The following is a 13,077-nucleotide window of genomic DNA, read 5'->3' as shown; positions in this document are numbered from 1 at the left end:
AGGGAGTGGGGACGAGCGAGCGCCCCCCCCCTCTCCTGAGCCGTACCAGGCTGCATGCCCTCAACATGGGGGGGTTGGGTGCTCTGGGGCAGGGGGGCGCACTGCGGCCCCCCCACCTCAGAGCACCCTGTCCCCATGTTGATGAGGACAGGGCCCCTTCCCGACAACCCTGGCCGTTGGTTGTCGGGGTATGCGGGCGGGAGGCTTATCGGAATCTGGGAGCCCCCTTTAATAAGGGGGCCCCCAGATACCGGCCCCCCACCCTAAGTGAATGAGTATGGGGTACATCGTACCCCTACCCATTCACCTGCAAGAAAAGTGGTAAAAACACAAATAAACCACACAGGGTATTAAAATATTTTATTTTTCTGCTCCGGAGGCCTCCCCTGTCTTCTTTATTAGCTCTTTTACCAGGGGAGGCTTCTTCTTTGACGTCTTCGGGTGGGTGGGGGCCGCCGTCTGGTTCTCTTCCACCGCCGGGGGGGGGGGGGTCGCTTTTAAAAAAGCCCCCACCCCCCGGCGGGTTTCCTCCGGCGTCTTCGGCGGGGCTCTTCTTCTTCCGCTATCCCGACGGGTCTTCTCAACTCTCCGGGGGTCTCCTTCTGTCTTCGCCGCTCTCCGCTCTTGACTCGTCGCACCCCGGTTCTTCGTCTCGCTGTCCGGTGTCTTCTTCCGTGCTTTACGTCTTCTCCTTCCGTGCTGTGATGAGTTCTTCTTCCGCGCTGTGACGTCATGTTCTTCACTTCTCTCCTTCTCCCGGTGTTGACACGTCGCCGGCTCCTCTCTGCAATGACGGGTGCGCGGGTGCATCGGACCTATATAGGCCTCACAGTCCCATCATGCTCTGTACCTACCCATGTGATACCTACCACGTGGGTAGGTATCACATGGGTAGGTACAGAGCATGATGGGACTGTGAGGCCTATATAGGTCCGATGCAAGGCGCGCATCCGTCATTTCAGCGAGGAGGACCGGCGAGTCAACATCGGGAGAAGAAGAGAAGTGAAGAACATGACGTCACAGCACGGAAGAAGAACTCATCACAGCACGGAAGGAGAAGACGTACAGCACGGAAGAAGACACCGGACAGCGAGACGAAGAACCGGGGTGCGCCGAGTCAAGAGCGGAGAGCGGCGAAGACAGAAGGAGAACCCCGGAGAGTTGAGAAGACCCGTCGGGATAGCGGAAGAAGAAGAGCCCCGCCGAAGACGCCGGAGGAAACCCGCCGGGGGGTGGGGGCTTTTTTAAAAGCGACCCCCCCCGGCGGTGGAAGAGAACCAGACGGCGGCCCCCACCCACCCGAAGACGTCAAAGAAGAAGCCTCCCCTGGTAAAAGAGCTAATAAAGAAGACAGGGGAGGCCTCCGGAGCAGAAAAATAAAATATTTTAATACCCTGTGTGGTTTATTTGTGTTTTTACCACTTTTCTTGCAGGTGAATGGGTAGGGGTACGATGTACCCCATACTCATTCACTTAGGGTGGGGGGCCGGTATCTGGGGGCCCCCTTATTAAAGGGGGCTCCCAGATTCCGATAAGCCTCCCGCCCGCATACCCCGACAACCAACGGCCAGGGTTGTCGGGAAGGGGCCCTGTCCTCATCAACATGGGGACAGGGTGCTCTGAGGTGGGGGGGCCGCAGTGCGCCCCCCTGCCCCAGAGCACCCAACCCCCCCATGTTGAGGGCATGCAGCCTGGTACGGCTCAGGAGGGGGGGGGCGCTCGCTCGTCCCCACTCCCTTCCTGGCTGGCCGGGTAGCGTGCTTTGGATACGGGTCTGGTATGGATTGTAGGGGGACCCCCTACGCCGTTTTTTTCGGCGTAGGGGGGCTCTCCTTACAACCCATAACAGACCTAAGGGCCCGGTATGCTCCTGAGGGGGGGACCCATGCCGGATTTTTATTTAAAATCCGGCGGGGACTTCCCCCTCAGGATTCATAACAAACGCCGCACACGTGTAGAATTGGCGGGAATCCAAGTCGGATCTCCCGTCGCTTCTATGACGCGCTTGCTGGGATGTGCTGTCACTATTCCAGTGAGTGCGAGGTGTCGGGGAGATCTCGGCACCCTGTCGCCGAGTATCAGCGCGACGCTGTCGTGCTAAAAGCACAATATCACAAACACCTACTGTAAAACAGATATGGAAACAATATAGAAAGAAATCTTAAAAAAACATCAAATAGCTTTCCTCTTTTAAACAACTCGTTGTTCCAAGGAAAGTGAGAGAATAAAAGATCAGAGTCAGAAAATGTCAGAGTTTCCAAACCCCCCTATCCATGTGATCACTTTAAAATGCACAACACGATGTACTGTACAAAACACGTTCTTCATTTTAAAATAACAGTCAATTTCCATCATCTCTTTAAGTCATGCTGCATAAGCACTTAACAAAATTAAGAGAAGCCCCTGCCGTTTTTAAACATGGAATACAGCTGCAACCTACAATCTGACAATACAATACCAATGAAAGCCAAAGAGATTATCGCAGCTTGAAAATATTTTTCTTTGCGGCACTTAAATACTGGTATAAAAAATAGCACAACTGTTTTTAAGGGACATTCTAATTAGGAAGTGATTTATTATTACTATTTAGTTTTTTATTAATACATGACCTCCTCTGTTACCACAAATATAAAGTATGTGTATGAATGTACTTCGAAGTCTTCCAAGTGCAAACCATCTGATGGTTTTGCAAATATTTTCTAAGTTATAGACCAAAAACAATATTACAATATTGTACAGTGGATATAAAAAGTCCACTGTTAAAACGTCAGGGTTCTGTGATCCAAAAAAATGAGACAAAGATAAATTACTTTAGAACTGTTTCCACCTTTAATGTGACCTATAAACTGAAACAAAGAAATCTTTTAGGAGGATGGAAGTAAAAATAAAAACGTTAAAATAATATGGTTGCATAAGTGTGCACACCCTTAAACTAATACTTTGTTGAAGCACCTCTTGAAATTATTACAGCACTCAGTCTTTTTTGGGTATGAGCCTATCAGCATGGTACATCTTGACTTGGCAATATTTTCCCACTCTTCTTTGCAAAAACGCTCCAAATCGGTCAGATTGTGAGGGCATCTCCTGTGCACAGCCCTCTTCAGATCACCCCACAGATTTTCAATCGGATTCAGGTCTGGGGAATGGCTGGGACATTCCAAAACTTGAAACTTCTTCTGCTGAAGCCATTCCTTTGTTCATTTGGATGTATGCTTTGGGTTGTTGTCATGCTGAAAGATGAAGTTCCTCTTCATGTTCAGCTTTCTAGCAGGAGCCTGAAGGTTTTACCAATATTGACTGGTATTTGGAACTGTTCATAATTCCCTCTACCTGTTACAGCTGTTCCTGGCCCCTGTTCCAGCTGAAGAAAAACACCCCCAAACCATGATGCTGCCACCACCATGCCTCGCGGTGGGTATGTTTTTTTTTGGTGATGTGCAGTGTTGCTTTTGCGCCAAACATATCTTTCGGAATTATGACTAAAAAGTTCACCCTTGGTTTTCGTCAGACCAGCACACATTTACCCACATGCTTTTGGGAGACTTCAGATGTGTTTTTGCAAAATTTAGCCAGGCTTAGATGTAAGAAAAGGCTTATGTCTTGCCACTCTACCCCATAGCCCAGACATACGAAGAATATGGGAGATTGTTGTCACATGTACCACACAGCCAATACTTGCCAGATAATCCTGCAGTTCCTTTAATGTTGCTGTATGCCTCTTGGCAGCATCCCTGACCAGTTTTCTTCTCGTCTTTTCAACAATTTTGGAGGGACGTACAGTTCTTCACTGTTGTGCCATATTTGCTTCACTTGATGAGGACTGACTTCACTGTGTTCTATTGTATATCTAATGCCTTGGAAATTCTTTTGTGCCCTTTTCCTGATTGATACGTTTTAACAATGAGATCCCTCTGATGCTTTGGAAGCTCTCTGCAGACCATGGTTTTTGCTGTAGGATGCGACTAAGAAAATGTCACTAAATATCTACTAGAAAAGCAAAACTTTATTTGGGGTTAATCAGAGACACTTTAAATGATGGCAGGTGTGCACTAACTCCTAATCTAACATGAGTTTGAATGTGATTGCTTAATTCTGAACACAATTACCGTATTTATCAGCGTATAACACGCATCGGCGTATAACACACACCCTAATATTAGGAGGGAAGTTTCAGGAAAAAAATCATATTTTTAAAATAAACAACTTTGAAGCAAATTAAGAGTCGGTGCCCATCAATGTCCACCTGCAGCCCGATTATTGTCCTCAATGCAGCCTGATAATTGTCCCCAATGCAGCCTCACCATCTCCCTCACCAGCAGCCTGAATCAGGAAATCATTGAGCTGTCATCTCCTCTCACATTACACACACACACAGTCCTGCCTCCGCCATCGGCATTGGACCAGCTACTGCGATAGGCAGAACACTGGTCCAATGCCGGTGGCAGAGGCAGGACTGTGTGTGTGTGACGTGAGAGCCGAGGAGCCGAGTGGAGAGGAGATGACGGCTCGGTGAGGTACGCTGTTGGCGTATAACACGCACCCCTGCTTTGCCCTCGATTTTCAGGGGGGAAAAGTGCGTGTTATACGCCAATAAATACAGTACGTCCCCAGTAATAAGATATGTGTAAAATGATGCAACAACATTCGTTTTTTATTTTTTCCCTAAAAGATTTCAGTTTGTTTTTCAATTGAGTTGTGCAGTTTATAGGTCACATTAATGGTGGAAAAGGTTCTGAAATGATTTAGGTTTGTCTCATTTTTTTTTTACATCACAGAAACCTGACATTTTAACAGGGGTGTGTAGACTTTTTATATCCACTGTATATTAAAGCGGTTGTAAAGGTAAAATGTAAAGTGGGGGAAGGAATTACCGCTCCAGGTGGGTATGTGGAAATGAAACTCTCCTCAGGATGGAAGCAGCAGGTGCAGGCTAAGCATATAGAAATTATGGGAAAGTTCTGGACAGCCGCACTCCAAAAAAAGCTTTTATTGTAAAAAGATTTCAAAAGTACAAGCCACAGCAGAGTACAGGCCAAAGCTGACGCGTTTCACACTCTCAACAGTGCTTAGTCATAGCTACACAACCACAAAACTTAGCTGCAAATATATACTGATCCATATTAAACATGTGATCAAATATGTGGTTAATTGAAACTAATTAACAAATTTAGTGAATTTAATTAGTATACATGGCTAACACATGTGGTTGAATGCACATACTTGTATCCAAGAAAATAGAGGTAAAAAACAAAAATGTGATTAAGAAAATCTTTTGGTGTGATTATAAATACTGGATCACTCACTGTGCATGTGTGGTATTAAATGTACAATTTGTGATAATTAAATAATAAAAATTAATGATGTGAAGTGAAATGATAATGAATGTTCATATGCCAATAAACACAACCCAACCGAAATATGCATAGAAAAAGTGCACTGGTAGACTTTAAAAGGACAACCGGCCTCCATTATGTGTATGATAAATGTGCGGTGAAGCTGCAAATATCAAAAAGATACGACCTATGCATACAAGTGTGGATGTGAACTGTGAATATCAGCAATTAGACAGTTGCTGACACAAAGGATTATTTTACATATGAAAACAAATCATTGTTAAAATGAAATACCACAAATACATGCACAAGATTTATAATGTGCACCGATGTCCACTCATTTAATGTCCGTAAATTGCTCAAGAAATCCAACATCAAAACCAATTGGGTTAGTAAAGTATTCATACAGTGATGTGAGCACTTTTGTCAAATGGACAAAGAAAGAGGGGGCATGGGAAAATAAAGCAGAAACTTTGTTGTGTATAATGAGAAATTTTGAACTACCTTGCAAGACAAAGACATAATGCGCTAGTATGCATGTACTTATCTTACATCGTACCCCCCCAGCCCGCGACATCTCTCCCGGGGGTTACTTCCGGGTATCATGGCTCCACCGCTGTGATTGGCCGGAGCCAGCATGACGTCACTCCCGTGCTGCAGTTTGCTTTAGTGCGCATGTGCCAATGACATTGTCACATGCAGGGGACAGGGGATATCTCCTAAACCGTTCAGTTTTAGGAGATATCCAGGGTAGCTTACATGTAAACCTTATTATAGGCTTACCTGTAGCACAAAGTGTGTTGTAAGGGTTTACAACCACTTTAAAGCCTAGGTTTATGTAAAACTTTTTTTCATAAAAAAATCAGCACCAGAGATGATGCTTTTGCAATTCTGAGATGCACTGTCCACATGCACACACTGAGCAGTGTGATTCGATGAATGGCTCGGTTTAAATACAGTAAAACCTTGGTTTGCGAGCATAATTCGTTCCAGAAGCATACTTGTAATCCAAAGCACTTGTACTTGTATATCAAAGCATTTTTTTTTACAGAGTATAAGGCCCCATTTACACGAGGCGGACTCCGTCGCTACGGAGTCCGCCAGCTCAGCGGAAGATCAGTCCGCAGATCTCCACTGAGCTGGCAGATGACAAGCTCAAGCTCTGCTCACTGGATATGGACGTATCGCCATACGTCTGATTTTGGCGGATCGAATCGGATGTCAGCGGACATGTCTCCGCTGACATCCGACGCTCCATAGGACTGCATGGAGCGTCCGTTCAGGTTCACCGTCAAAACTGACAGGCGGACCTGAACGGTCCGTCCGTGTGAATGGGGCCTAAAAGAGAAGAGGCACCTCTGAGGCCTCGTACACACGATCGAACATGTCCGCTAAAACTGGTGAGCGGACCAGTTTCAGCGGACATGTTCGGTCGTGTGTACGGCCGACCGGACCGGATTCCCAGCCTAGCGGACAGGTTTCCAGCGGACAAATGTTTTTTAGCATGCCAAGAAACATGTCCGCTGGAAGCCTGTCCGTCGGACATGTTCGGTCGTCTGTACGACTCCCCGGACATGTCGCTCGGCCGAAAGCCCTCGCATGCGTCGAAGCATTGACCTTCCAGAGTCGCACACCTTGCCGCGGCTACGTCACCGCATATCCTGTCCGCGCGGATTTCTGTTTGATGGTGTGTACAACCATCAGACAGAAATCTCCGATCGGACAGTCCGCTCGTCTGTACGGGGCCTTAGTGTAGCAATAAGTTGCTAAATGTTGTACCTTCATTAAATGTAACCATATTGATACACTTAAAGGCTCCTCTCTTTTTTTATACTCAGTTGTGTCATGATGCTACTCTTACATCAAGATATCGCTTGTATATCAAGGCAAAATGTATTAAAACATTTTGCTCATCTTGCAAAACGCTCTCAAACCAAAGTTTTACTGTAATGAATTGATCCGTGGCTGTAGCTATATGTGCTACGTATAAAACAGGGTGTTTCAGCCTCTATGACTGAATGGGCCTTTTGACTGTGGTCGGTGAATGGACCATCAGAGCACCCCTGGTTAATATAGCCTTGTACAATTTACTATTCTATGTACCCTGGATTTGGTATCATACTATATGGTACATTTAGCAGATGGAAGAATCACTGTTTCCATATGACACTATATATGTTTGAAAAGCACATTGCTCTCTATGATAATACCACTTAGGCATGCTTTTATGCCAACAAGATAGTGAGACCTGTTCTCTTTCAGACGCCCCCTGATTGTGTCCCGACGAAGCATAAAATGAAAAAGGCATTGACACACACAGGGTCTCACTACAGCTACATGGTGCATCTGCATTATGCAGCTTTACATTTTTTTTTAGGTTCTTTTGCTCCATTGTATGATGTATAAATAAAATGTATTTTTCTTAAGACGTATTATCATTCAATATTGCCTCCAAAGTCTGATTTAGGGCCTTGTTTTCTACTGTAATTACTTGTAAGCTTAAAGGTGTTGTAAAGGTACATTATATATTTTTTTCCTAAATAGCTTCCTTTACCTTAGTGCAGTCCTCCTTCACTTACCTCATCCTTCCATTTTGCTTTTAAACGTCCTTATTTCTTCTGAAAAATCCTCACTTCCTGTTCTTCTGTCTGTAACTCCACACAGTAATGCAAGGTTTTCTCCCTTGTGTGGAGTGTCGTGCTTGCCCCCTCCCTTGGACTACAGGAGAGTCAGGACGTTCTCTACGTTGCAGATAGAGGAAGGAGCTGTGTGTTAGTGGGCGTCCTGACTCTCCTGTAGTCCAAGGGAGGGGGCAAGCACGACACTCCACACCAGGGAGAAAGCCTTGCATTACTGTGTGGCGTTACAGACAGAAGAACAGGAAGTGAGGATTTCTCAGAAGAAATAAGGACATTTAAAAAGCAAAATCGAAGGAGGAGGTAAGTGAAGGAGGACTGCACTAAGGTAAAGGAAGCCATTTAGGGAAAAAAAATTGTACCTTTACAACCCCTTTAAATAAAGGGCACTACCGTAATTGTCCATACCTTAAATAAAGGGCACTACTGTAATTACTTGTCAGCTTAAATAAAGGGCACTACAGTAATTAACCTTCAGCTTTAATAAAGGGCACTACCCCAATTACCCATTATCTTAAAGGGCACTACCATAATTCCTTGTCAGGTTAAATAAAGGGCAGTTTATTACCCATCAGCGTAAAAGAAGGGGCGTAAAAAGGGTTAAAAGCGTAGCTGCCGAAGCGCTTTGCTGGCGCTTCTGCAGTGCTGGCAATTGATTTCAATGGCAGGGGCGTTTTAAGAGCAGTGTATTCATCGCTCCCATAACGCCTCAAAGATGCTGCTTGCAAGACTTTTTTCCCCGTCCTGCAAGCACACCGCTCCAGTGTGAAAGCACTCGGGCTTTCACATTGGGGCAGGAGAAGAAGTTTTTTCAGGCGCTTTACAGGCACTATTTTTAGCCCTTTAGCATCTGAAAAACACCTCAGTGTGAAAAGTAGCCCAACTTTAATGCTACAGACTATTGAAAATAATTTAAAACTTTACCAAACTTCATTTTGTCCTTTGCAAAGTCACCGGCGGCTGTCTCGGTTGGATATTATCTATGTAACTCAGCTGATAAGTCATCCATTAACATAGAGAATGCTCTATCTTGCTGTACATTGTTTTAGACTGCTTTCATACAGCACAATTCTTCCACCATAAACTTGATATATTAAATGAGCAGAATGGAATGTCGCTGCTGCATTTAATTTGCTATTAAATTAGAAGCATGCTAGCAAAGAAATAGAAACTCACCTCAATCACTTTGCAGTCAAAATCCTCATATGTTTCTGGTGGGAGAAGAAAAAATACAGTCTGCATATATCCAAAGCAACGATAGCAAACATTAAAGATTTCTTAATAAAAACTGAAAAAATACTGCTACTTGAAATACAGAAAATATGAAGAAAAATGTCTATGCTCATCACTTTGCATCATGCAGTTTTTTTTTCCTTTTAACTCAAACAAAGTTGTAACAAAAATCAAAAAACAAATATATGATAATTTAAATTACCACCTTCACAGTTGAAGTCATAATAACAATAAGACACAAGTAAAGAACTAAAACAGATATTTTACCTGTATACAGAAAAAAAATCTGCCAATCAATACAAAGCAGAAGGTTGACTTTAATGGCCAGTTCCTTGCTACTCATAATCAGATTCCATTTCATCCCTTGCTGCCCAGTTCACCCGCAGGAGCGTAGAGAAGAAGCCTTGTAAAATCCCCAAGTTAACTGGGTCAGAGTATGCACAGGATTCTATCCTTACCCCCCCATGTGCTAGGGCTCAGCTTAGGAAATGGCCATCCAGGCAAATAATGGTGTACTGTGGGAGGCTGGGGAGAGAGCCTGTGCTATCAATACCCTGAAGAACTGAGTATTTTATGTTGCACTAGCGAGTGAACAGTAGAGGTAGGAGTGGCGTAGTACAGTTTGGTAGGCAATTACTGTATATACTCGAGTATAAGCCTAGGTTGTCCATCTGCATGCCTCACTGTGTCCATGCCTCACTGTGTCCATGACTAGACTTACGTTTAACATGGGAGTATATAGAAGGGGTCCTCGGCTTTGGAAAAAAAAAAAAAAAAAAAAAATCGGTGCGCCCCGGCAGTAGGTCCCCCAGACAGCAAGCTTTGCACACTTGTAGATGAAAACCGGGGCTACATGTGTGCCAAGTTTCGGGTCCAGGGGACCTGTGGCCGTCTGGTACTGGGTCCCCAAAGTTACCGGAGAAATGGTCGTTTAACATGGGAGTCTATCGAAGGGGTGCCCGACTTTGAAAAATCGCTGCTCCCCGGCCGTAGGTTCACCGGACAACCAACTTTGCACACTTGTAGAGGAACCGGGTCCCCAAAAATCCAGGAGATCAGGCGCAAAAAGGTTACTCGAGTATATACGGTAAGTGAACCTGTTACTTTGTTAAAGTTAAAATCTAATATCCCGAAAATATAGTTGACAGCATAAACTAAAACCTCATAACCTAAATGTGAAAATATTACCTTTCTAAACGTTCATATTTGCATAATAGGGAAGCTCTCCTGTCCACATGTGAAAATGCCCATGCCCCCTGAAGTCAATTTGACACTATGGCATGGAACACCTATATCTACAATAAAGTGTATGTAAACCACGAAAAAAAAAAAAATTGTTCTTAACATAAAAATTATTAAGGTCTGTTGAGGGACACAGGAATTCTGAAACATGGTTAAACTGCCAACTACAGGAGATTTGGACGATGGCAAACAGACAAAAAGGAAAACTGATAGCTAGCCCTGTATAAATCATCCACAATTGAGCATATCTCAGTTTTGTAAAAAGGGTCATCCAAATGCACTCCAGCTGAGGAGTAGGCAACAGCAATAGCCACTGAAAGGTCCAATTGATGAGGGGACAATCCCAGGCCAGAGGATTTGCAGGAATCATTGGCCGAATCAGGGCTAGATAAAGTAAAGGCCATTTCAGAATGGCCATGATCAAGGAGATCAAGCTGGTGCTCCAGACCAGGACAGAGAATCACCGGTAAGGGGAAACTGGTACCTAAAGAAACAATGAGCCCCACCCAGCAAAATTAGAGGACCAACCTGACTATTCTTTAAAAGGAATTAGAAATAAAATATACTAACTGAATGGGAAGAAAATTTAGACCAACAAGAAAAAAAATAAAACTCTACTGGATAAAAACCCAGGAAAAAACTGACAAATAGGCAGAAGTTTGGACAGCCAACCACATCCAAAAGAAAGACCACCAATCCCACAAACCCTGAAAAGGGAATACTGTCAAACTCAAGTGGGGACTCCCAAAGATTTTTTATTCACTATTTTCGAAGACTAGGGGAAAAGTCTGATAAACAGGGAAGAAGTTAAAAGTCAACAGCGAGTGGATTCTCTTTGTAAGGACCTGAGCTGAACAGCCCCCACTTGGTAGCGAAGTGAAGCTACCAATGCTGGATAACGGTTAATTTGGACCTAGAATAGACTTGCAGATGATATGTTCGTCAGTTGCTTGAAATGCAGGAATCTTGGAAACTGACCCTCCTTATGGTGACTTTATGGGGCGGTACTTGTTATTATGGGCGTACTGGGCCGGGGAGGGGGGAGCACCTGGCGCCCCCATAAAGTGGCCAGTGACTGGCTGCATGTCATTCCACTGGCAGAGGCTCCGCCTACCATCCTCCACATGGCATCCTTCGAGAGAGAGATCGAGAGAGAGAGAGAGAGAGAGAGAGAGAGAGAGAGAGAGAGAGAGAGAGAGAGAGAGAGAGAGAGAGAGAGAGAGAGAGAGAGAGAGAGAGAGAGAGAGAGAGAGGGAGAGAGGGAGAGAGGCCAGGAGTGTGTGAGTTTAGCCATGCCTAGGACAACACAAAACCTAAATACACCACTGGTGTTACAGCACAGTGTTAACGTCACTGATACTTTTACAAGTAATAGTCGCGTTTCCAAAGGCATTCAGTGGCTACTGAGGATTTTATTTCAATAAAAGTAAGTTTGTGCCTGGAGTTCAGCTTTAAGAAATCTACAGTACCTCACAAAAGTGAGTACACCCTCACATTTTTGTAAATATTTTATTATATCTTTTCATGTGACAACTCTGAAGAAATTACACTTTGCTACAATGTATAGCAAAGTGAATGAGTACACCTCTAAGTGAAAATGTTCAAATTATTTTTCAGCACTGCCTTAGCCCTCTTGGGCATGGAGTTCACCAGAGCTCACAGGTTGCCACTGGAGTCCTCTTCCACTCCTCCATGATGACATCACAGAGCTGGTGGATGTTAGAGACCTTGTGCTTCTCCACCTTCCATTTGAGGATGCCCCACAGATGCTCAATGGGGTCTGGAGACATGTTTGCTAGTCAAACACTTTTACCCTCAGCTTCTTTAGCAAGGCAGTGGTCGTCTTGCAGGTGTGTTTGGGGCCATTATGTTGGAATACTGCCCTGCAGCCCAGTCTCCGAAGGGAGGGGATCATGCTCTGCTTATGTTGGCATTCATGGTTCCCTCAATGAACTGTAGCCGGCAACACTCATGCAGCCCTAGACCAGGACACTCCCACCACCATGCTTGACTGTAGGGAAGACACACTTGTCTCTGTACTCCTCACCTGGTTGCCGCCACACACGCTTGACACCATCTGAACCAAATAAGTTCATCATCTCATCTGACCACAGGACATGGTTCAGTAACCCATGTCCTTAGTCTGCTTGTCTTCAGCAAACTGTTTGCAGGCTTTCTAGTGCATCATCTTAAGAGGCTTCCTTCTGGGACAAAAGCCATGCAGACTAATTGGATGCAGTGGGCGGCATATGGTCGGAGCACTGATAGGCTGACCCTCAAACTCTTCAACCTCTGCAGCAATGCTGGCAGCACTCATTTCCCAAAAACAACCTCTGGCTATAACGCTGAGCACGTGCACTCAACTTCTATGGTCGACCATTGCGAGGCCTGTTCTGAGTGGAACCTGTCCTGTTAAACCACTGTATGGTCTTGGCCACCAGGCTGAAGCTCAGTTTCAGGGTCTTGGCACTCTTCTTATAGCCTAGACTATCTTTATGTAGAGCGAAAATCTTCTTTTCAGATGCTCAGAGAGTTATTTGCCATGAAGTGCCATGTTGAACTTCCAGTGACCAGTATGAGAGAGTGAGAACGATGACACCAAATGTAACACCCCTGCTCCCCATTTACACCTG

The 13,077-nt window shown here is 44.8% G+C and overlaps 1 protein-coding gene across 1 annotated transcript in view; it reads right to left on the bottom strand.

The window, feature by feature from the left end:
• MRPS5 (mitochondrial ribosomal protein S5) overlaps positions 1 to 13,077 on the bottom strand; it is a 164,865-nt gene that overhangs the window by 68,858 nt on the left and 82,930 nt on the right. Inside the window, exon 5 of the mRNA XM_040351106.1 lies at positions 9,146 to 9,180. Within this exon, the coding sequence (XP_040207040.1) occupies positions 9,146 to 9,180 (35 nt within the window). The remainder of the gene's footprint in view (positions 1 to 9,145; positions 9,181 to 13,077) is intronic.

The sequence above is a fragment of the Rana temporaria genome, chromosome 4 (assembly GCF_905171775.1).
Source record: "Rana temporaria chromosome 4, aRanTem1.1, whole genome shotgun sequence".
Lineage (NCBI taxonomy): Eukaryota > Metazoa > Chordata > Amphibia > Anura > Ranidae > Rana > Rana temporaria.
The sequence above is the reverse complement of the archived record's forward strand: the minus strand, read 5'-3'. Positions and strand labels throughout refer to the sequence as shown.